This window comes from Cherax quadricarinatus, chromosome 44, assembly GCF_038502225.1.
Source record: "Cherax quadricarinatus isolate ZL_2023a chromosome 44, ASM3850222v1, whole genome shotgun sequence".
NCBI lineage: Eukaryota > Metazoa > Arthropoda > Malacostraca > Decapoda > Parastacidae > Cherax > Cherax quadricarinatus.
In genome coordinates this window covers 710197-736287 of record NC_091335.1, presented here as the reverse complement: position 1 = coordinate 736287, position 26091 = coordinate 710197, and the positions used below count along the sequence as shown (strand labels likewise).

At 39.5% G+C, this 26091-nt stretch overlaps 1 protein-coding gene across 1 annotated transcript; it reads left to right on the top strand.

Moving 5' to 3' along the window:
• The first annotated feature begins 995 nt into the window (after positions 1 to 995).
• LOC138853951 (ubiquitin-conjugating enzyme E2 J2-like) lies at positions 996 to 21601 on the top strand. Its single transcript, XM_070093890.1, has 5 exons — positions 996 to 1146; positions 5276 to 5402; positions 10277 to 10511; positions 17808 to 17936; positions 20114 to 21601. The coding sequence occupies exons 2-5, from the start codon at positions 5287 to 5289 to the stop codon at positions 20270 to 20272; spliced, it is 639 nt and encodes a 212-aa protein (XP_069949991.1). The 5' UTR covers positions 996 to 1146; positions 5276 to 5286; the 3' UTR covers positions 20273 to 21601.
• The last annotated feature ends 4490 nt before the right edge of the window (positions 21602 to 26091 follow it).

Below are 26091 nucleotides of genomic sequence, written 5' to 3'. Positions count from 1 at the left end.
GTCCTCGATGACGCACCGACTTTCTTGGGTTATCCTGGGTGGCTAACCCTCCAGGGTTAAAAATCCTGACGAAATCTTATCTTACCTGACTGATAAAGCCAGTGTGTGACGTAATATTTCCTCACTAAAGATACCCAAGTGTTAAACTTGTGTCTAACACACCTGACAGTCCTCTTTGTTAACATTAACAGTGTTGGGTCAGTAGACTCACCTCCCAAAATAGACCTAATTATTTATTATCTCCCCCAAAATGCCAATATATAAGAAAGCCCAACATAGGCTAATATTTACTGTACAGCCGAGTCTGAACTACGTCATTAACATATTTTTTTTGTAACCACAAGCAAGCTACCCACACCTCCACACACTTTATACACGTGTACGTCAGGTACATACTGGAGTACGCAGCACCAGTGTGGAACTCACACCTGGTCAAACATGTCAAGAAATTAGAGAAAGTGTAAAGGTTTGCAACAAGGCTAGTTCCAGAGCTCAGGGGAATGTTCTATGAAGAAAGGTTAAGGGAAATCGGTTTGACAACACTGGAGGACAGGAGGGTCAGGGGAGATATGATAACGACATACGAAATACTGCGTGGAATAGACAAGGTGGACAGAGACAGGATGTTCCAGAGATGGGACACAGAAATAAGGGGTCATAATTGGAAGGTGAAGACTCAGGTGAGTCAAAGGGATGTTACGAAGTATTTCTTCAGTCATAGAGTTGTTAGGAAGTGGAATAGTGGAGGCAGGAACTATACATAGTTTGAAGACAAGGTATGACAAAGCTGATGGAGCAGAGAGAGAGCGGGAGGACTCAGTAGGGGTCAGTGAAGAGGCGGGGCCAGGAGCTAAGTATCAACCCCTGCAACCACAATTACGTGAGTACAATTATTCCCTATACAAATTAATATTAAGGGAGAATATTGGCAATAATAACAGGCACATGTAAGCAAGATGGCACCCAGGTAGACCAATCAGGTGCCAGAACTGAGTCACGTGACATGGCCAGCCAATCAGAGGTCAAGAGAGGATGAGGGTGAGGCAGTGTATAACATGTGTCCACTTGAGTGACATCTACTGCATCTCGCTCCGCATAATTCAACTTTTTTACCCCATAAATTAACATAATATAGCACCCAACAGTGTGAGTATCAGTGGTTGGTAAAGGCAACCTCGCTTGTTTAGACCACGTTGAGTATTAAGGTTAAATAAGAGTTCTTAGGTGTTGTTAGGTTAGGTTACGTTTTGCTACATTACGTTTTACTAGGTTACGTTAGGTTAGGTTTTGCTAGGTTAGGTTTTCTTAGGTTACGTTTTGCTACATTACGTTTTACTAGGTTACGTTAGGTTAGGTTTTGCTAGGTTAGGTTTTCCCAGGCCTGCAGATCACGCCAGGCCTTGCCAGGCCATGCCAGGCCTTGCCAGGCCTCCTTGCCAGGTCACGCCAGGGCCTTGCCAGATCACGCCAGGCCTTGCCTAGGCCATGCCAGGCCTTGCCAGGCCATGCCAGGCCTTGCCAGGCCACGCCAGGCCTTGTCCTTGTCACGCCAGGCCCTTGTTCCAGGTCACGCCAGGCCTTGCCCAGGTCACGCCAGGCCTTGCCTGGCACGCCAGGCCTTGCTTGCAGGTCCACGCCAGGCCTTGCCTGGCCTGCATGGCCAGGTCCTTGCCTTGGCCACCGCCAGGCCAGGCCCCTGGCCAGGCCAGGCCACGCCAGGCCCCAGGCCAGGCCACGGCTGGGCCCTCCAGGCCAGGCCTCCCCAGGCCAGACTAGGCCAGGCCTGTTAGGCCAGACTTCCAGGCCAGGCCAGGCCACGCCAGGCCCCAGGCCAGGCCAGGGCCTGTTCAGGCCAGGCCAGACTTCCAGGCCAGGGTTTTCTAGGCTAGGCTAGGTTAGGTTTTCTAGGCTAGGTTAGGTTTTCTAGGCTAGGTTAGGTTTGTTAGGTTTTCTAGGCTAGGTTAGGTTAGGTTTGTTAGGTTAGGTTTTCTAGGCTAGGTTAGGTTAGGTTTGTTAGGTTAGGTTTTCTAGGCTAGGTTAGGTTAGGTTAGGTTTGTTAGGTTAGGTTTTGCTGGGTAATGAGTGCCACAGTATTGATCAATTCACTAGTGGGCAAAACATCTACAAATCAGGATACCCAGATGTTGCACACGTGTCAAATTCTTCATCTTGTGGGTAATTTACACCATTTATGTACAACATTGGATTATCCTGGTGGGTAAGTTACACTATAATAATTGTACTTATGTGTACCTGTGCCTAATTAAATTTACCTTTCAGGTATCAGCACTCCTGTGTAATACCTACTTATATTTCAACATTTATATTTATTATTTATTATATTATTTTTCATCTTATGTAGATATTTATCACCATGTGTGCCTGTGCATACGTATGGATTATTATTATAATCAAAGGGGAAGCGCTAAACCTGGAGGATTATACAGCGCCTGGGGGGGGATGTGGAAGGCATTCAGGCTTAATTCGGGGAACTGGAGCACAGTTTCAATTCCCTAAATCAAGAGCCCCTCACCAACATCAAGGAACCTTCCTTGAGGGGCATACGTATGGAAATAAGTCACTTTGACTTTTTTTGGATTATCCTAAGTGATTTACACATATATTACTATGTATGATAATTTGTGTAACTGTACTGATGTGTACCTGTGCCTAAATAAACTTATTAAAAAAATCTTGAGTTTAGTTAGGGAAAGCTATACATAAGTACAATTTATTTATAATTTATAATTTGAGCACACTTACAGAGGTACAAAAAAAAATACAGATAAGAGCAGCTTACATAGTGTCATTTACTTAGAATAACTCCAATAAAGTTCAAAGTGACATATCCATTGGGGTTCTTAATCAAAAGTACAGGGTCTCCATGTTAACTGAATTGTATATAACACCCCAGTGAAGGTAGGTCACAATGTTGGACTTTGTTGGGTCAACCTAGGGTAAATTTGCATTATTTACTCTTTAATGGACCCATAACAAGTGTGTGCTCTCAGGACCATTGTAAAAAAATAGAAAATATTTACTCAGAACTTTAATAAAAACTTGTAGCTATGGGCTTTTCCACGTAACAAACAAACATTATAAACTTGGCATTGTAACTACTGTATCATCTTGGAAAATAAACAGTGTCATGTATTATTTTCACGGGGAAACTCTAAATCGGTATGGGCCATTCAGAGTCTCTGAGATGGAAAATAATCGGGGTTAATACATAAGGTCAACTCCAATTCCTTTGATCAAAAGCTCCTCACCAGCGTTAAGGCACTCTTGAAGGAATACATGCTCGAGAAAAAATTTTAAGCAAATTTTTTGTATAGGTGTTACATGCATAAAATACCAAGTTTTGACAAGTTATGATGGCACACAGGTGTTATGGACACAAAATAGTATGGTATTATGTAGTATATTATGCCTGAAATACACCACATGCTAGTGGCTTTCTTCTGTGCTTAACAGTATTTTATTAAATGTAAAGTACATTTTGTATACTGCAGAAAAGAAATAAAGTTGTATAACCTAGGATAGCTTGCTAAAGGCAAATCGAGTTCTTCTCACTAGCACCGAAATGGCCTCAGGAATTGGATTTACCTTTTAGAATGAAAATGGAGTATAACTTGCCACCAGGCCACGGGGCCTGGTGGCAAAAGCTCTTGCTTCACATGACGAGGGTCCGGGTTCGATTCTTGGCGAAGGGGTGGAAGCATCGGAGGTGTTTCCTTACACTGGTTGTCTCCGTTCACCTATCAGTAAAATGGGCACTTGGTGTGAGTTGCATCCTGGGACAAAACTGACCTAATTTGCCTGAAATGCTCAGCATAACCAAGGGGCATTCTGTATATATGTAGTAGTATGTCATTGATGTCAGTTAGGCCTGTATACCATGTACATGTACTTGTAGTAAATAAAGATATTATATTAACAAGGAGAGAAGATAGGAAGCCTGCATTATCTCAGACTGTGAGCAAGCATTTAACACTTTTTGATAGTGACACAGGATAGCTTAAGTTAAGTCAACATGAAGTTTAGTTTGTGTGTATCTGGAGTTTACCTGGAGAGAGTTCCGGGGGTCAACGCCCCTGCGGCCCGGTCTGTGACCAGGCCTCCTGGTGGATCAGAGCCTGATCAACCAGGCTGTTACTGCTGGCTGCACGCAAACCAACGTACAATTACTAATCTGAGTAGCTTTTGTTCAGATTAGTAATCTGAAGGGTTACCAACCCAGGATGACCAATACATCCAGTTCATCAGTCTTTCTGACTTATTTGTATTGTAGTCCTTGAAACCTTTTCCCCAGGATGCAACCCACGCCAGTTATCTAACCCCCAGATACCTACCTGCTGCTAGATGAACATGGACAGCAGGTATAAGGAAACTATTAGTTACTGACAACTACTCTGTGGCATTCTGCCTTTATTATATAAGTTAATACATGCATTTCCTTAAGGAAATAAGTCACGTTGTCTGACCTTTTTTTGGGTTATATTAGGTAATTTACATATATTACTTTGTATGATAATTGCACTTGCGTACCCGTACCTAAATAAACGTACTTAATTTCAATATGGGCTCTTGATCTAAGGCACTTGCTCTGCTGTTCTCTTCTTGGATTGAATCTGAAGGCCTCCTATTCCTCATGCTTCTAAATGACCCCTATGGTTTTAGCAGTCCCCATGAATATTATAATAATAATCAATACATACATGCAACCTATGTACAACATGGAACAAGTATTTGGAAGATATAAGGAAAATCAGTGCATTTATTTAGGTCGCACAATACCCAGAAGTGTCTCTCGGGCATGGCCGAATGTCACCAAAGATAGGTGGCATTTTCAGGTTTAATATAACCTGACCAAATGTTACCTGACCTATCCTAACTTAATGTCACCTAACCTAGCCTTAACTAAACAATATCTAACCTAGCATCAAATCAAATTCAAAAATCAAACCAAAATAAACCTAATCTAATTGATTTTTATTAGTATCTCCCAAAATAAATAAAAAAAATTCATGAGAAATACTTATCCCACGATGTACATAAGTTGTATACATATATTGAAAAGTATAAAACAACGTCTGCCGAGTAGTTGTAGGTAACTTATATAACGAAGAAAACATGGCCAAAGTTTTGACTCGTCCAGGATCAAACCCCAGTCCCTTAGTGTGAACTTAATTTTCATTTTCATTTTCATTTTCATTTTCATTACATAGGTAATATCTTTTAGATACAGTTCAAAGAAATGTCCACTTTTTTGCAGAATTTTCACATATGGCGATGAACTTAGACACAGCAACAGCACGCCTTCGAGGTGACTACATGCACATCAAACGTGAACCTTTGCCTTATATCACTGCTGAACCCCTGCCTTCTAACATTCTTGAATGGTAAGGACATACCTGGATACGTATTAGGAAAGAACTATATGGACATGAACTGTTCCCCTTTAAGATAATTAAATTATGCATTACTATGCTATACACTAGTCATGTATAGTACTGTATATACAACTATTTATTATATTTTATACTTGTGGGGAAATGTTAAACCATTAAGAGTCATATTGCACCTTGGGAATGGAAGGTAGTCTGGTTTGTAAGATAAAAGGAGAGGGTAGCTACCATTACTTGGATCAAGAGCCCTTCACTGGCATCAGGGCATCCCTTCCCCTGTATTAATTCATGTTATTTGGGGTCTCTCCCAAATTCCTTCTAATATCATCTAGTAATTCATATCCACCATGTGAGTTTGTTGTGAATTAATTCTTTTTATCTATACATATTCACCAGGTGCCAGATCAACCAGGCTGTGATGGATATGTGGGGCAGTGGGCCTCCAGCAGCAACAGCCTGGTTGATCAGGCAAACACCGGACAAGCCTGACCCATGGCCGGGCTCTGAGAATAGTTAAACTCTCGAAACTTTGAAGGTAAAGGTACATCAAAGGCGGGAATATTTTGAGGAACTTTTAAATGTTGACGAAGAAAGGGAGGCGGTAATTTCATGCATTGGCTAGGGAGGTATACCATCTTTTAGGAGTGAAGAAAATCAGGACGTGAGTGTGGGGGAGGTGCGTGAGTCATTATGTAGAATGAAAGGGGGTAGAACAGCTGGAATTGATGGGATCATGACAGAAATGTTAAAAGCAGGGGGGGATGTAGTGTTAGTGGTTGGTATTTTTGTTTAATAAATGTATGAAAGAAGGGAAGGTACCTAGGGATTGGCAGAGAGCATGTATAGTCCCTCTATATAAAGGGAAGGGGGACAAAAGAGATTGTAAAAATTATAGAGGAATTAGTTTACTGAATATACCAGGAAAAGTGTATGGTAGGGTTATTATTAAAAGAGTTAGAGGTGAGACAGAATGTAGGATTGTGGGTGAGCAAGGAGGTTTTAGAGTGAGTAGGGGATGTGTAGATCAAGTGTTTACATTGAAGCATATATGTGAACAGTATTTAGATAACGGTAGGGAAGTTTTTATTGCATTTATGGATTTAGAAAAGGCTTGTGATAGATTGGATAGGGGAGCAATGTGGCAGATGTTGCATGTATATGGAATAGGTGGTAAGTTACTAAATGCTGTAAAGAGTTTTTATGAGGATAGTGAGGCTCAGGTTAGGGTGTGTAGAAGAGAGGGAGACTACTATGGGGTTGTAAAGGAAGTAAATGCTAGGGTGAGGGGTGGGATTGAATTATGGGAAATCAAATACAAAATGGGAATTGACACAGTTACTTTTTGCTGATGATACTGTGCTTATGGGAGATTCTAGAGAGAAATTGCAAAGGTTGGTGGACGAGTTTGGGAGTGTGTGTAAAGGTAGAAAGTTGAAAGTGAACATAGAAAAGAGCAAGGTGATGAGGGTATCAAATGATTTAGATAAAGAAAAATTGTATATCAAATTGGAGAGGAGGAGTATGGAAGAAGTGAATGTTTTCAGATACACCTACCATCCGATTTACGACCTGCTTGACTTACGACGATACACCTACCATCCGATTTACGACCTGCTCGACTTACGACCACTCGACTTACGACCGTGTTTTTTATGCCAAATTTCTGGGAAATAAACAACTATTTGTGTTGTACACAGTGTTTATCCTAAACCTTACAGTATAAAATACACTACTAACAACATAAAAAGTAAAGTAAAACATGAAATACCCAAATAAAACAATAAAATAGTCATTACAAAAATATTTTGTTGATATTCAGTAGTAAAGTTCGACTTACGAGCATTTTGACTTACGACCGGTTTCTCGAAACCAAACTCGGTCGTAAGTCGGATGGTACCTGACGTGTCAGTGGATGAATTTATGAAGGATGAGGTTAATCATAGAATTGATGAAGGAAAAAAGGTGAGTGGTGCGTTGAGGTATATGTGGAGACAAAAAAACGTTATCTGTGGAGGCAAGGAAGGGAATGTATGAAAGTATACTGGTACCAACACTCTTATACGAGTGTGAAGCTTGGGTTGTAAATGCTGCAGCGAGGAGGCGGTCGGAGGCAGTGCAGATGTCCTGTCTAAGGGCAATGTGTGGTTTAAATATTATGCAGAAAATTCGGAGTGTGGAAATTAGGATAAGGTGTGGAGTTAATAAAAGTATTAGTCAGAGGGCTGAAGAGGGGTTGTTGAGGTGGTTTGGTCATTTAGAGAGAATGGATCAAAGTAGAATGACATGGAGAGCGTATAAATCTGTAGGGGAAGGAAGGCGGGGTAAGGGTCGCCTCAAAAGGGTTGGAGGGAGGGGGTAAAGGAAATTTTGTGGGCGAGGGGTTTGGACTTCCAGAAAGCGTGCGTGAGCGTGTTAGGAGTGAATGGAGATGAATGGTATTTGGGACCTGACAAGCTGTTGGAGTGTGAGCAGGGTAATATTTAGTGAAGGGATTCAGGGAAACCAGTTAGTTTTATATAGCTGGACTTGAGTCCTGGAAATGGGAAGTACAATGCCTGCACTTTAAAGGAGGGGTTCGGGATATTGGCAGTTTGGAGGGATATGTTGTGTATCTTTATACGTATATGCTTCTAAACTAAAGCCTAGGGAAAGTATGGATTTGTCAGTTAAAAACAGAGTAGGGGAGTTAGTAGATGGGGAGATGGAGGTATTAGGTAGATGGCGAGAATATTTTGAGGAACTTTTAAATGTTAAGGAAGAAACAGAGGCAGTAATTTCATGCACTGGTCAGGGAGGTATACCATCTTTTAGGAGTGAAGAAGAGCAGAATGTAAGTGTGGGGGAGGTACGTGAGGCATTACATAAAATGAAAGGGGGTAAAACAGCTGGAACTGATGGGATCATGACAGAAATGTTAACAGTAGGGGGGGATATAGTGTTGGAGTGGTTGGTACTTTTGTTTAATAAATGTATGAAAGAGGGGAAGGTACCTAGGAATTGGCAGAGAGCATGTATAGTCCCTTTATATAAAGGGAAAGGGGACAAAAGAGACTGTAAAAATTATAGAGGAATAAGTTTACTGAGTATACCAGGAAAAGTGTACGGTAGGGTTATAATTGAAAGAATTAGAAGCAAGACAGAATGTAGGATTGCGGATGAGCAAGGAGGTTTCAGAGTGGGTAGGGGATGTGTAGATCAAGTGTTTACATTGAAGCATATATGTGAACAGTATTTAGATAAAGGTAGGGAAGTTTTTATTGCATTTATGGATTTAGAAAAGGCATATGATAGAGTGGATAGAGGAGCAATGTGGCAGATGTTGCAAGTATATGGAATAGGTAGTAAGTTATTAAATGCTGTAAAGAGTTTTTATGAGGATAGTGAGGCTCAGGTTAGGGTGTGTAGAAGAGAGGGAGACTAATTCCCGGTAAAAGTAGGTCTTAGACAGGGATGTGTAATGTCACCATGGTTGTTTAATATACTTATAGATGGGGTTGTAAAGGAAGTAAATGCTAGGGTGTTCAGGAGAGGGGTGGGATTAAATTTTGGGGAATCAAATTCAAAATGGGAATTGACACAGTTACTTTTTGCTGATGATACTGTGCTTATGGGAGATTCTAAAGAAAAATTGCAAAGGTTAGTGGATGAGTTTGGGAATGTGTGTAAAGGTAGAAAGTTGAAAGTGAACATAGAAAAGCGTAAGGTGATGAGGGTGTCAAATGATTTAGATAAAGAAAAATTGGATATCAAATTGGGGAGGAGGAGTATGGAAGAAGTGAATGTTTTCAGATACTTGGGAGTTGACGTGTCGGCGGATGGATTTATGAAGGATGAGGTTAATCATAGAATTGATGAGGGAAAAAAGGTGAGTGGTGCGTTGAGGTATATGTGGAGTCAAAAAACGTTATCTATGGAGGCAAAGAAGGGAATGTATGAAAGTATAGTAGTACCAACACTCTTATATGGGTGTGAAGCTTGGGTGGTAAATGCAGCAGCGAGGAGACGGTTGGAGGCAGTGGAGATGTCCTGTTTAAGGGCAATGTGTGGTGTAAATATTATGCAGAAAATTCGGAGTGTGGAAATTAGGAAAAGGTGTGGAGTTAATAAAAGTATTAGTCAGAGGGCAGAAGAGGGGTTGTTGAGGTGGTTTGGTCATTTAGAGAGAATGGATCAAAGTAGAATGACATGGAAAGCATATAAATCTATAGGGGAAGGAAGGGGGGTAGGGGTCGTCCTCAAAAGGGTTGGAGAGAGGGGGTAAAGGAGGTTTTGTGGGCAAGGGGCTTGGACTTCCAGCAAGTGTGCATGAGCGTGTTAGATAGGAGTGAATGGAGACGAATGGTACTTGGGACCTGACGATCTGTTGGAGTGTGAGCAGGGTAATATTTAGTGAAGGAATTCAGGGAAACCGGTTATTTTCATATAGTCGGACTTGAGTCCTGGAAATGGGAAGTACAATGGCTGCACTTTAAAGGAGGGGTTTTGGGATATTGGCAGTTTGGAGGGATATGTTGTGTATCTTTATATGTGTATGCTTCTAAACTGTTGTATTCTGAGCACCTCTGCAAAAACAGTAATAATGTGCGAGTGTGCTGAAAGTGTTGAATGATGATGAAAGTATTTTCTTTTTGGAGATTTTCTTTCTTTTTTGGGTCACCCTGCCTCGGTGGGAGACGGCCGACTTGTTGAAAAAAAAAAAAAAAAAGCTTCTAAACTGTTGCATTCTGAGCACCTCTGCAAAAACAGTGATTGTGTTAGGTGAGTGTTGAATGATGATAAAAGTATTTTCTTTTTGGGTCACCCTACCTCGGTGGGAAACTGCCGACTTGTTAAAAAAAAAAAAAACTGATATGTGTATCCTCTTCCAGGCACTATGTAATAGACGGCCCAAAACAGAGTCCATATGAAGGTGGGTGTTATCACGGCAAATTGGTGTTTCCTGCTGATTATCCTTTCCGCCCTCCTAGCATCTACATGATCACCCCCTCTGGTCGCTTCAAGACCAACACGCGTCTTTGTCTCTCTATCTCAGACTTCCATCCAGACACCTGGAATCCAGCTTGGTCGGTGGCAGCTATACTTACAGGACTTTTGTCATTTATGGTGAGATAGTGATTATTTTCCTGCTACTTTAAATTTACTGTATTCTGTATCTAGTTGCTGCTTGTTATTCTTTCCTGCTGTAGAACAACTGACTTGCAAGTTTTTACTTTTATTCTTTGTTATAAGCTTTTATCTAGAAGGATATTCAGGAAGAACATAGTAGAAAATATATTTTTTAAAAGAAAAATGATAAAGATTAAGTTTTTCATAAGAGTTGTGTTTGTACTATACTGTAACCAATATGCTGAATGTGAATTGATAAGGGTAGTTATTTATTTAAGTCGAAAGGTTAGAAATTGTTTCCTTTAGTTCTGTCAGACATCTGGGATCATACCAACCTCTTGGGATTAAATGCAGATCATCGATAATTCAACTCCCTCAGTTGATGGGGAGGATGTGCATTGGATTTTTACTACACCGAACAATCACATATTTTTATGGTGCTTTTTTATTCTTTTGTTAGCATTATATGTTTGAGTCAAATCAAACAAGACTGCCAGATGATATTCAACGTTGACTTATCGATCACTGGATAATTTGATGACTTATTATATAATGCAGTTATTAGCCACATATTTTTATTATCTGTCAATATTCTGTGCTGTATTCATAAGCTTAGAAATATCCACGTATATACAGCCTCTTCTTACTTAATGACAGAGTTCCATTCCTGAGACTACGTTGTTAAATGAATTCGTCGCTAAGTGAGGAGCATACTATAATGGTAGTGTGTGTGTGTCAACCATCTTTGATATTGTTTTAATGTCACCTTTGCACCTTTATAACATTTCTGGTATACTTTTAAATGTGTATACAGTAGTGTACTGTATATTGAAATAAACAGAATACTAGAGGAAATCATCTCTAATATATATTATTTAGGTATAAATACTGGTCAGAGTGCCCGTCATAAGTCCAAGGCGTCTGTAAATAAATAAGTCGCTAAGGAGAGGCTGTATACTATGTATAATTTTTTTATTTGTATTAACGCATTGGCAGTTTCCCACCAAGGCAGGGTGGCCCAAAAAAGAAAAACTCTCATCATTATTCACTCCATCACTGTCTTGCCAGAGGCATGCTTAGGGAGCAGTCAGGCAATTTTCCGCACGCTTTCAAAAAAAAAAATAGAAAAATTATGGAAATTGAGTTATTTATACAGAAAAATAGCTTAACTCTTTGGCAACACAATGGTACAAGAATCAATGTTCTATGACGTTTTTACAAGAAATTAGTCATTTATATCAGGTATGGTGACGGCGATATGGGTAGTGTGTCTGCTCACAGCCCATATATTTTTTGGAATTTTTTCCTTGTTTTTTATCGCTTTTTCTTGCATTATTCTTTCTAATATAATAACTGACTATGTGTATTTGTCATCATATAAGAGTAGGGGGAGCTTATCCGTAAAGTGCCAGCCAATCAGGAAGCATCTGGGAACACTCGGCCATATTCTCGCTCCAGAGAGCCAGGAGAAATCACTTCATTATTACGCTTATATCAACTTATATATCAACTCTACGGCTTATTTATCTATCAGAATTGATCTAATATGACATAATAAACACTATAAATAACATACAAACATGTTATATACTCTAGACTGAATAAAATAGGCCATAATATGGCGAGAGACCACCAGGAATATTTTGATATAAATGAGTTACTCCTCTCATATGTTGTCTTTGAGTAAGAGAAAACGGTGTTTTGAAGAGGATAACTGTACTAGAACATCAGTTTACTAAGAAATACACCCAAACAAATGCGATTTTCGCGAAAAAAAAAAAATTTGAGATGGTGGGCCGGCCGGCGTTCCAGGCCAATATCTTGGAAGTAACTTATTCGCTTATTGTACCTATTTCTTCCTTTATTACTTAATTAAATGGAATAATATTCACAGAAATTATAGAATAATGATTTCTCTAATTTCCTTTGGATCATTTTTGGAAATATTCCAAATATTTTGGGAGCTATGTGGGAGTAAAGGACAGATGTTTTTGCAACATTCCAAGAACTAACAAACTTTATTTTTTTGTGAAATAAAGATAAGTTATTTAGAGGAAAGGAAACACTGGAAAATTCGTATTAGCATTGTTCTCTCAGCACCAAGTGTCCAAACAACCTTATGTCGTCCCATATAGGAATAAATCGCCCCCATGGGCATTTTCAGTAAATCAGTCCTTTTTCAGTCTTTTCTCAGTTGTTGTTTGAGGTATATTTTTGATAAATATTTTCAAGAAAGAGTGAAAACACTTTGTCTTGTGCACCAAAACTGTAGGAAATCGGACGGTAAACAAAAAAAAAATTTAATGCCTGACTGCTCCCTTACACTACAGTTATAAAACTGCAAGATTAACACCCCTCCTTCAGAGTGCCAGCACTGTACTTTCCATCTCCAGGAATCAAGTCCGGCTTGCCGGTTTGCCCTGAATCCCTTCATAAATGTTACTTTGCTTACACTCCAACAGCATGTTAAGTCCTAAAACCATTTGTCTCCATTTGCTCCTAACATGCTCATGCACACTTGCTGGAAGTCCAAGCCCCTAGCACACAAAACCTCCTGTACCCCCTCCCTTCAACCTTTCCAAGGCCTACCCCTACCCTGCCTACCCTCCACTACAGATTTATACACTCTTGAAGTCATTCTATTTCATTCCAACCTCTCTACATGTCCAAACCATCTCAGTAACTCCTCAGCAATCTGGATAATAGTGTTGGTAATCCCACACCTCCTCTTAGTCTCCAAACTAAATATTCTCTGCATTATATTCACACCACACATTGCCCACAGACATGACATCTTCACTGCCTCCAGCCTTCTCCTTGTTGGAACATTCACCACCTGTGCCTCACACCCATACAAGAGTGTTGGTATAACTTTACTCTCATACATTCCCCTTTTGTTTAAATTACCTGAAATGCTGTGGATGGACCCATTCAAGGAAGGTTCCTTGATGATGGTGAGGAGCATTCGATGCAAGGAATTGGACATGTCCTCCCATTCCATGGATTGAACCTGATTGCTTCTCAATGCTCCAGGTGGTGTGTAACTCCTACAGACTTAGTTCTTCCACCTAAATAATAATAGTAATGATAGTAATAATAAATAATAATTAAGAATAAAAATAGGCTTACTATGATCTTTTCATATGTTATTTGTGTATGGTAATACATTTTCAAAATAATGCATTATTATAATTTTTTAATGTAATTAGAAATTACACTGAGTAGGTTTGCAGTTAGTGTATAAATTAAAAAAAAAAAAGACCCGAGTTATGTCAAGCCTTTCAGGTTGATTAGGAAGTGACTATGTGGAGGGTCCCCTAACTAGCCTAGTCCCTCATCTTGACTGACCAAGTATTGCGCATGTCATCCACAGTGCCACAGCAATGTTGTGTATATAGGTGATTAAATATAGGTGATTAAATGGAGAGGTAGAGGTATTGGGAAGATGGAAGGAATATTTTGAGGAATTGTTAAATGTTGATGAAGATAGGGAAGCTGTGATTTCGTGTATAGGGCAAGGAGGAATAACATCTTGTAGGAGTGAGGAAGAGCCAGTTGTGAGTGTGGGGGAAGTTCGTGAGGCAGTAGGTAAAATGAAAGGGGGTAAGGCAGCCGGGATTGATGGGATAAAGATAGAAATGTTAAAAGCAGGTGGGGATATAGTTTTGGAGTGGTTGGTGCAATTATTTAATAAATGTATGGAAGAGGGTAAGGTACCTAGGGATTGGCAGAGAGCATGCATAGTTCCTTTGTATAAAGGCAAAGGGGATAAAAGAGAGTGCAAAAATTATAGGGGGATAAGTCTGTTGAGTGTACCTGGTAAAGTGTATGGTAGAGTTATAATTGAAAGAATTAAGAGTAAGACGGAGAATAGGATAGCAGATGAACAAGGAGGCTTTAGGAAAGGTAGGGGGTGTGTGGACCAGGTGTTTACAGTGAAACATATAAGTGAACAGTATTTAGATAAGGCTAAAGAGGTCTTTGTGGCATTTATGGATTTGGAAAAGGCGTATGACAGGGTGGATAGGGGGGCAATGTGGCAGATGTTGCAAGTGTATGGTGTAGGAGGTAGGTTACTGAAAGCAGTGAAGAGTTTTTACGAGGATAGTGAGGCTCAAGTTAGAGTATGTAGGAAAGAGGGAAATTTTTTCCCAGTAAAAGTAGGCCTTAGACAAGGATGTGTGATGTCACCGTGGTTGTTTAATATATTTATAGATGGGGTTGTAAGAGAAGTAAATGCGAGGGTCTTGGCAAGAGGCGTGGAGTTAAAAGATAAAGAATCACACACAAAGTGGGAGTTGTCACAGCTGCTCTTTGCCGATGACACTGTGCTCTTGGGAGATTCTGAAGAGAAGTTGCAGAGATTGGTGGATGAATTTGGTAGGGTGTGCAAAAGAAGAAAATTAAAGGTGAATACAGGAAAGAGTAAGGTTATGAGGATAACAAAAAGATTAGGTGATGAAAGATTGAATATCAGATTGGAGGGAGAGAGTATGGAGGAGGTGAACGTATTCAGATATTTGGGAGTGGACGTGTCAGCGGATGGGTCTATGAAAGATGAGGTGAATCATAGAATTGATGAGGGAAAAAGAGTGAGTGGTGCACTTAGGAGTCTGTGGAGACAAAGAACTTTGTCCTTGGAGGCAAAGAGGGGAATGTATGAGAGTATAGTTTTACCAACGCTCTTATATGGGTGTGAAGCGTGGGTGATGAATGTTGCAGCGAGGAGAAGGCTGGAGGCAGTGGAGATGGCATGTCTGAGGGCAATGTGTGGTGTGAATATAATGCAGAGAATTCGTAGTTTGGAAGTTAGGAGGAGGTGCGGGATTACCAAAACTGTTGTCCAGAGGGCTGAGGAAGGGTTGTTGAGGTGGTTCGGACATGTAGAGAGAATGGAGCAAAACAGAATGACTTCAAGAGTGTATCAGTCTGTAGTGGAAGGAAGGCGGGGTAGGGGTCGGCCTAGGAAGGGTTGGAGGGAGGGGGTAAAGGAGGTTTTGTGTGCGAGGGGCTTGGACTTCCAGCAGGCATGCGTGAGCGTGTTTGATAGGAGTGAATGGAGACAAATGGTTTTTAATACTTGACGTGCTGTTGGAGTGTGAGCGAAGTAACATTTATGAAGGAATTCAGGGAAACCGGCAGGCCGGACTTGAGTCCTGGAGATGGGAAGTACAGTGCCTGCACTCTGAAGGAGGGGTGTTAATGTTGCAGTTTAAAAACTGTAGTGTAAAGCACCCTTCTGGCAAGACAGTGATGGAGTGAATGATGGTGAAAGTTTTTCTTTTTCGGGCCACCCTGCCTTGGTGGGAATCGGCCGGTGTGATAATAAAAAAAAAATAAACTAAAATAAATAATTACATCATGATAGCACATTTGGAATATTTTTTTTTTGTGTATGTGTAAAAAAAAATATTTTAAATTAGTTTTCTCTTGTAAAATATGCTGGTTACCAAATACTTTTTTAATGAAAAATTACTAGTGAGAATGGAGCAAAAAATTGTACCAAAGTAGAAAAAAGCTGTAGGGAAAATTTGGATGCAAATTATGTGTGAAAAAACCATACCACGGGTGGGGTTAGAACCTGCGATCAGTCTCTCAAAACTCCAGACCGTCGCATATGTTTGCAATCGTGTCATTACGATTTCGTGAGTTATGTGTGAAAATACTGTAGGTGAGGGAATAGAATTGCAAATGGTAATCCAATAATATGTTTATCTAACCCAAGACAGACAAGACCATATGAGTTTTTCTAATTAACATGTTTGGATAATTCTTTTGATTATAGGGTGATTCAGTTTTATTAGTTTTCTCTTTAGCAATAATGATAAAAAAGTCTTTTTTTTTTAATTAGTAATCCAGGAGAGTTAATAAGCTTGGATAATTTTTAATCTAAGAAAGCCAAGCAGTGTAGCTTATTTTCCAAGGATGTAACCTACAATGGTCTTCTAATTCCTAGGTATGTGTTTACTGCTGGGTAACAAGAGCACCTTGTGTTGGGAAAAATGGTCTGTATGTCCTGCCTTTCCCAGGGTTGTGCACTCTACTGTAGCTCTCCCTCTACTGCTGAATAGAATGGAATAATCTTAGACAAAATAGAGAGGGCAGTATTTGTTTTGTCTCCATGGGGAAGTGGAACAGAATTCTTCCTCTGTATGCCATGCGTATCGTAAGAGGCAACTAAAATGCCGGGAACAAGGGGCTAGTAACCCCCTTCTGTATAAATCACTAAATTTAAAGAGAAACTTTCACTATTCTTTTTGGGCCACCCTGCCTCGGTGGGATACAGCCGGTTTGTTGAAAGAAGAAGTATTTGTTTCGTTTGTGTTTTGAATGATTAAAGTAATTACCAACTTGTAGCTACAGAAGCAGAGCTATGCTCATGGTATCCCATTTTCATTACTATGTTCATGTAATATTTTAAAATTTCCAATGGACATAGCACTTACTGCCTCTTTCAGTTTATTCCATTCTTCTACCAGTATTTGTAACAAAAATTTTCCTAGTACCCCTGCAGCTCTATTTTTTGTTAATTTATATTGGCAGCCGTTTGTTATCTCTGACGATACTAAAAAACTACTGTATATCTTATCCTTTTATAATCTTGTATATTATCATGTCTTCCCTTTTTCCTCCCATCATCTAGCATGATCTTTAGTGTTTTCAGTCTTATCATAACTAGTATTTTCTTGCTCTGGTATCCATTCTGTAGTTCTTTTGGCTTTTCTATTTGTTCCACATGTGCTGTAAGGTGTAGGCACCAAAAAGCAGCTGCATATTTCAGTTTTTGACCTAATCTTCATTGTAAACAGCTTTTTCAGCCTTTCTCCATCTATACATTTGAAAGTGAACTGTACAAAAGAAAATGATTACCTAGGTAAGGATTTGCATAGTATCTTGCTGTTGCAGAATATAAAAATGGTGTAGTAAACCCTCAATTTAACAGATTACTGGGGGAAGTGAGTGGCTGGTAATGGTGATTGTGGTGGATAGACACGAGATTGTTTTGCCATGTTCTGCAACTTAGACTTTGTCAATCATTTCTGAATTGATTAACCCCACAAACTTTTGTCTTGTATTTCCAAAATCCAGTTGAATTGAGAGTTTACTGTACTGTTCTTTATATTATATGTATATCTGAAGGATTGCCATTATCTGTAAAAGGTTGAGAAATTTGCATAATTTGGCACAGTGAAAAAAAAATGCTTGAATATTTTATAATCACATACTGCACAGACAAAAGTACTGTATTTTACTAATAAAGATGTATCGCATCTATTATTTTTACACCCACAGCTCGAGAAGTCTCCAACGTATGGTAGCATTGACACAACTGATGAAGAAAAAAGAGAATTTGCTAAAAAAAGTTTGAGTTTTAACTTGAAGGACAAGATCTTCATTGAATTGTTCTCTGATAAGGCAGGAGTAAGTCAAGATCTTCAGTAAATGCTTCATTAATTTATATATATATGAATGACTTATGTGTTGAAATGGAAAAAAGTTTCTCTGTTACTCTTCGAAGTTAGTTAATAAAGTGAATAATATTTTAAATGTGTTTAGTCTCCACAGTGAGTGTTAGAGGCTTCTTGGAGTTATCATCTAACTAGGATTTTCATATCATTTTCCTCAATAAATTCCCAATTTTTGAATGTGACCACATGGAGAATATTCCCAGCTTTTCAGGTACAGTACCCTAAAGTATTCCAATTAATCATATATTCCATTGCAGTAGTTAATTTAACACACGAAATCTAATTTTAGTATTAGTTCGATTGTTATCATACCCAAGTGTTTATTTTTTTAAAGTGAAGCAAGTAGTTGTTGTGAAGTAATGGTTCCAGCAGTGATTGGGTTTGTACATCTTCTCTGCTTTGAAGCAAATTAAAACCTGCTTCAGAAATTCTCAGTCGAAGAAGATTCCAAAGTTTTCCCATCTATCAGTTGAAAAGGATTTACAGTATTGCAAAATCTTCAGAGCAAGCCTGAATTTTTCATTAAAGTTATTGACCATTTGCTCAACAATAAAAAAAAATTCCATTGAACTATAAATTAATATAAGCAAATATTTATTAGTATTCATATTTCAAATTAATTAAAAAGTTTGCAGGTGTCATTTGTTTACTCTAGCTATTTTTTCATGACATGCCATTGTTACTTACCTATATAGTAAAAATGAGAGAGCAGAGCTTACAAGATTATCCCAAGAGATAGACCACCCAAATAATAATCTGGCAGTACAGTAGAGAACAGAGTAGGCAAGTAGTAGCAGTAGTAGAAGTGTGATATTAATCAGTAAAGTTGTTTAGGTTTGGAGACGGTTGGGATGCCTAGTTTGGAGTGAAAAGAGGAGGATTAGTACTATCCTTGACATATGTACAATGCCTGTCCTCCTCTGAAAGTCTTACCTTGAATGCAGAGTCCCTCAGTAACTCCATAGGTGAAAAAAATACACACATGTACAACACTTGGGTATCTTTTTAATGAGGAAATGTTTTGCCACACAGTGGCTTCATCAGTCCATACAAAGGAGAATGGTGAAGAACAAGAGGAGTTTGAGGTAATCAGTCCCTCAGTCTTGAGTTGATGTAATCAGTCCATTAATCTTGAAAGAAATACAGCATATGTGCAAAGAAGTGGCTTATATACTGTAGGCAGGAGAGGTGCAGCAGTCATAGGTAGTATCACATTTGACAAATCCAGATGTGGAAGTAGGTTATGTCTAAAGGTTAGGCAAGTGAAGAACTCCCTGTATTAAGATTCCAAGATGTTGCTGTGTCTGACAGGAATGTAGATGAATGGTTCAAAGAACTGACAAGTTGATAAATTAGACACATGTGCAACACTTGGGTATCTTTAATGTGTTGCACATCTGTCTAATTTATCAACTTGTCGGTTCATTGAACTATTCATCTACATTCTTGTCAGACACAGCAACATCTTGGGATCTTAATACAAGGAGTTCTTCACTTGCCTAACCTTTAGACATGACCTACTTCCACATCTGGATTTGTCAAATGTGATACTTCCTACGACTGCTGCACCTCTCCTGCCTACAGTATATAAGCCACTTCTTTGCACATATGCTGTATTTTTTTCAAGATTGATGGACTGATTGCATCGACTCAAGGCTGAGGGACTGATTACCCCAAACTCCTCCTGTTCTTCACCATTCTCCTTTGTATGGACTGATGAAGCCGCTGTGTGGCAAAAAGTTTCCTCATTAAACATACCCAAGTGTTGCACATGTGTCTAATTTATCTACTTATCAGTTCTTTGAACCATTCATCTAACTTCTTAGGTGAAACCAATTTCTTTTTTTTAACACAGCCGTTTCCCACCAAGGCAGGGTGACTGATTTAAATCAGTGAAACTGATTTACTGCTATAAATTCCTGCTTTCTTGTGTTGTGCCTACCACTCTTTTGCCTTTATAATCAATACCCATTTGCCTATAGTGCTGAATGAGCCACATAGGCTTAACCCTTTGTGTGGCTAATAATACTATAATTCTACAAGTACATACAGCACCTTCTTGGTGTTGGTTACTTGTGAAGTGGCTATTATCATTTTACCCTAATGACTAATTCATTGCTCTCTTTCCAGGTTAGACATAGAACAAGGACTAGTAAAAGTAAGACCCATTCGAAAGCCAAAGCTTTGGCATCAGCAGCACCTAGGTCGTCTTCACCGTCCCAGGCACTGAATACATGCCAGAAGACACAACCACCTCAGCCACTGAAGTCTTCAAGAACAAAGAAGTGATGGAGAAGAATAAAAAACAAGTTGACAACCTAGAGGAACCTCTCAGCATAAGTGAGCACAGTGACTAATGGGGAGCTATTGCAGAAAAAATGACTAATGGGACAGTTACAGACCCCTCTGCTACCAAAGAGGAGTCCTCCACAACCATAAAGTGAAAGCTTTTATTATCCTCACAGAAAAGTTTACCTGACTAAATCCAGCAGAACCTTGTTTGCCCTGGCATAATTTAGTGCGACATGACAAGTTCTGACTTAATACATTTTGGCCTGGCTCAATCCAGCATCGTACAGTAAATTTGTGAGAAAGGTGGCTGCAACTTGATTGATAGTTAAGGTTTTCAGGGAAGTAGATTGAAATAGATCAACACAAATTAAACTGGGTTAGTCTTGGTCAGTTAATTTTGTATTAGAGAAGTCAGTACTCATTTATAGCTGAGAAAGTTTTTAGTTTTCTTCCCTTTCCTTCTTTTTATCCCTTCACAAAATAAACCAATTTTTCGACTTTATACTCGCCTGGCAGACACTTCCAAACTGGTTGAGTCATACCAGGCAGAAAGAAATGAGCTGCCATCCTCCTTGGTCAATGCTGTATAGTTTATTTTTTGGTCTGGTCAAGGTTCCAGTCAGTTGGCATAATCAGGCCTAATGCTATTGTAATCACAGTTTGTTCTCACTTGTTATACAAGTTATAGTATTGTATATCATATAACTTAAGGATTTTTTTTTTTTTTTTTGTTTGTAAGAGTGGTTTTGCTCATGTTCTTATGAGATATACCTAATATCAAACCTAACATTTTATTTTGCTTCAGGTGAATCATACCTGACCTTTTATATTCCTCCAAGTAACACTATTAACAATTGAAAAAGCCCACCCCTGTACATAGTATGATTACCATTTGCCTACAGTACATTGCAAAAAATGCACTACTGTATTGATGGCTACTTTCTTGTAAGTATAGTAGAAGTATCCATCTGGAAAGTAGTACCACTTTTTAACACAGTGCAATTTATCATATATACTTTGATAGGGCTTTTTCAATTAATTATTTTAATGGACAAAAATATAATATGATAGTAATATTTGATTTTAGGGACATTTTATTATAATATCACCTTGATAAATTGTAAATTTAAATGTTTTGTAAGGATCACATATTTAAGACTGAAGAGGACCTGTGTTTTTGAGAATGTACAAATGTTTCCTAGGATGATGTAAACTGCCCAGACAATGACAACGCATTGTATTTTTGTCTGGTGTATAGAGAATATATATTTACTCTTGTAACCTTCATACTGTATTCTCCTTGATAATATAAAGGAAAAAATCTCATTATGAAGTGTTTCCTTAATCCTGTCGTGAAATTTGTGCACTTAAAAACACTGCATTATAAAGTTTAATATGAGATGATGATCTTGGGCTACTATCTTGTTCTTTCAACAAACCGGCTATATCCCACCGAGGCAGGATAGCTTACTTTTACAGAATATTTGTTGCTTATTATTATAAACACATTGGCTGTCTCCCACCAAGGCAGGGTGGCCTGAAAAAGAAAAACTTTCATCATCATTCACTCCATCACTGTCTTGCCAGAGGTGTGTTTATACTGCAGTTATAAAACTGCAACATTAACACCCTTCAGACACTGTACTTTCCATCTCCAGGACTCGAGTCCGGCCTGCCAGTTTTCCTGAATCCCTTCACACTCCAACAGCACGTCAAGTCCTAAAAACAATTTGTGTCTATTCGCTCCTAATACACTCACACATGCTTGCTGGAAGTCCAAGCCCCTCGCACACAAAACTTTCTTTACCCCCTCCCTCCAACCTTTCCTAGGCCAACCCCTACCCCACCTTCCCTCCACTACAAAGATCCTTTCCTGTTTGTCCAATACAATATGTTAAGTGTCAGTGGTAGTGCCATGAAGGCTTCAGCCAGTCCCTACTAATAAAAATAATAAAACTGCATCTAGTCCCTCTTATTCCAATCAGATAGCTACTCCTAAGCCTCTCGGTATGGAAATTCTGGTGCTGTCCATTTCGAGCACTGTTTGGGCTTAGCGCTTTGTTTTGATTATGATGATAATCAAGCACTGTTTGTGCAGAATAGTAAAAGGGACAGTGATCATTGTCACCTTAAGGAAGTTGTGTGCACTTTTTTGTTGTTTTTCACTCTTAACCTTCACAGGGCACTTGAGGTTTTTAATTCATTCTGGTGTTGGTTATTTTAACTTGGTGTAATGGTACTTATTTGTGTTAGCATCACTGTATGACTGTAGTGGGTCATATATCTTATGTCCATAGCTCTCATAGCTTGATAATTTTATAATTTTTCTTAGTATGTACTGTACATCATTACCTTTTTTATTAGTATGAGTGCTGTGTGGCTTACATGGTCAGTGTTCTGTACACTGATGTGGCCGGCACACATTGTTGTGCCGGCCAGGCGTCTTAATTACATAATTGGGCCCAGACCTGCCTGTGATGACAAAGGGTCCATCAAATCATGCAGCCAAGGCATGTCCCGGAACTGGCTCCAAAGCTAACACCTCCTCTCAAACACTGAAGGAGCAAGGAGCTGCCCTTCAGTCGTACCGGTGCTTCATGGCTCTCTTGACTAGCCTTGAGGTTGTCTGCTGCCATTTGTCTCACCTGGTCCAGTCGTTTCCTGAAAGAGAACATCTTCCGGTGGGGAAGCCTCATTTGCACCGCCCAGCCAATGCTCCTTGAGAATAGTCAGTGGCCATCCCCTCACTGGATGACCATAGACAAGCTCAAAGGGACAAACTGAGAGATTCTTGGGCACTTTCCCACAGGGCAAACAAAAGAAGGGGGATCCCCTCATCCCAATCACTAGTGTTATTCATACAATAAGCTCACATCATTGTCTTAAGAGTTTGATGAAGTCTTTCTACTACTACCTGAGACTGAGCATGATAGGCAGTTGAAAATTTAGACTGTACATTTAACCCCTTTAACACATTTCTAAATTTCGAGGTAAAGTTAGACCCTCGATCTGTTTGTACCTTCCGAGGAAAGCCAACATGGGAAAAGAACTTCATCAAAGCCCTTAAGACTACCCGAGCTGTTATCTTGCATAGTGGGATTGCTTCTGGACACCTGGTAGTGGAGCAAATAATTGTAAGTAGATAATTACATATTTCCCATTCTGGTCCTTGGGAGCAGGCCAACTACATCCACTACCAGCTGCTGAAGGGTTCACTTGGTGCTGAAATAGGCTGAAGGGGAACAGGTTTAATGCTTTGATTAGGTTTCCCAATAAATTGGCAGACATGACAGGTCTTTATATAATCTACCATCTCCCACAGCCGAGGCCAGAAGAAGTGCCTGGAAACCCTAGATACTGTTTTAGCAATATCTAGGTGGCCACCTAGAGGTGTGTCATACACTAAGTTAAGAACATGGTTTCTATAAGGCTCAGGCACCACGACCTGGTGAAAAAAACTTTTCTCTCCTTCTACTGGTACTACAACCGAAGGTGCCTTCTTCATTAGTATACCTTTCCTGAAATAGAAGCATTTAAAGTGCAGCAATTAATTGCATCATAGTAGGCCCAATCTCCCTCACACTACAGTGGACCCCCGGTTAACGATATTTTTTCACTCCATAAGTATGTTCAGGTGCCAGTACTGACCGAATTTATTCCCATAAGGAATATTGTGAAGTAGATTAGTCCATTTCAGACCCCCAAACATACACGTACAAACGCACTTACATAAATACACTAACATAATTGGTCGCATTCGGAGGTAATCGTTAACCGGGGGTCCACTGTACTTCCTGGATCCCTGCACTGATTAGGCTCGACTCGGGTTGGGGTATCCTTTTGTTCAGTTGACTGCAGTTCAACATCAGAAAATAGGGTTTCCAAACCTAAGTCCTCACCATTCTCATGAGAAATATCAGGCTTACCCTTGGTAGCCTGGTCACAAGACCTACTTCTTGTGATGGCACCAACAGGGAAAAGATCTGGCAGGGTTTCCCTGGCCTCCTTCACCCAAACTTTGGGGTCTGGTTTCCCCCACACTAGTGGTTCCTCACTGTCTAATAGACCCATAACATTATTCCCCAATAAGAGGTTAACCCCTTCAAAGAGAATTTCATCTGAAATACCTAGAGGGAGACAGCCAACTTGGTATGCAGATTCTACCCATAATTTGTGTACAGGTGTTCTTATGGTTGAACCTGTAATACCCTTCAATAATATATCTACCCCAGTATAGGTATCCTTAGACACTCCAGCACGCAGCAAGGAGTAGGTGCTACATCCATCTCTCAAGGACAGTATGTTCTCAGCCCTGCCCACATCCTTATGCAAGGCAACTGTGAACTTACTAGAAAATACCTGCATCCTGGGGTCTAGATCTAAAAGGTTCCTCCTCACCTTACTTGGTATAATTAGGTATTCCAGACACAGTTACTTAAATACATCAATATGTGTTGGGTCTTATAGTCCCACAACAGGTTATCAGGCTGAACATACACAGTGTATATTTTGTGTGCCCTCAAGAACAGTGTAAAATATGTATGATATGTAAAGCCTAATTCCTTCAAGGGAGGTGCCTTAATGTCGGTGAGGAGTTCTTGAACCAAGGAACTGGGCTTATCCTCCTCTTCCCTGGATTAAATCTGATGGGATCCCTAGATGCTGTATAACCTTAATGACCCCTCAAGGGTCATTAAGGTTATACTGCATCATTAAGGTTGTTCAGAATGCTTGATTACCAACATTCTGAACTGAGCTTAAATGCCTTGCATTCTGACTCAAGAAATCATAATGACATGATTGCAAACAAACTTCCATTCCCCCACCCATGGGCACTGTATAATCCCTACGGGTATAGCGCTCCCCCTGTAATAATAATAACAGTAATGAAGACAAGATACATAATCTATAATACAGATACAATTTTATTTCCTTTATATGGTACAAAATAATATATTTTACAAGTAATAACTGTGTACGAATGGTATACAATACCGACAAGATGAGATTAAGACACATGTGCAACATCTGGGTATCTTTATTGTAGACGTTTCGGCGAAACGTCTACAAGTAATAACTGTATGATTCTTACAGGTTTACTGCTTAGTTATGATTATAATAATAATACAAGTAATAAAACTCTTGTAGGCACAAAAGAAAGCCACTAGTATGCAATGCACATCAGGCACAAGAGACAGCAAGTTGAATATACAACTAGTATTACGTAACCAGGTAATAAATGGCCTGCGAGACCTGGTCATAATGGGAAATGGAGCAAACAAAACTCAGCAGTAGACTATAATGTATATTTGTCTTCACCAGATATACATATACAGGTATGTACAATATGTACAGATAGAATAGTAAGTGGTGACAGATGGCAAAGCAGAAGCCAGAAAGTGTGCACCATGCTCAACCAGCAGCTAGGCAAGTCTACCAGTGCTTACCACAAGTGAACCATGTTGTTTCAGTTTTGGTGGGCTTGCCTGTGATTGACCAATGAACCAAGGTACTGATTTAACAACGGGTACTCCATTGATCGTTAAACCCTTAGCACCTGCTTCGCTGGTTGGGAGGCAGCTTATCTGGGAGTGTGACATACACTGAATAAATCCTAACATACTCTGCATGCCACAACTAGTGATGAAGGGATCCCAATCAAGTCAGTCAAAAAAAAAATCTTTTTCACATGATACAATGTACAGAGATTGTTATATGACCCTTGTGGGTTTAGCACTTAGTTTTAATTATAATAATTGTACAGAGATGTGTGACATTTAGCTGTGCATGCAGAAAGGCTATAGCTATGCAGAACA

Excerpts from the sequence above, each read along its gene's own strand:
- LOC138853951 (XM_070093890.1), top strand. The coding sequence starts at position 5,287 with ATGGCGATGAACTTAGACACAGCAACAGCACGCCTTCGAGGTGACTAC. Across the intron at positions 5,403-10,276 it reads CCTTCTAACATTCTTGAATG|GCACTATGTAATAGACGGCC; the intron begins GTAAGGACATAC and ends ATCCTCTTCCAG. Across the intron at positions 17,937-20,113 it reads TGTTCTCTGATAAGGCAGGA|GTTAGACATAGAACAAGGAC; the intron begins GTAAGTCAAGAT and ends CTCTCTTTCCAG.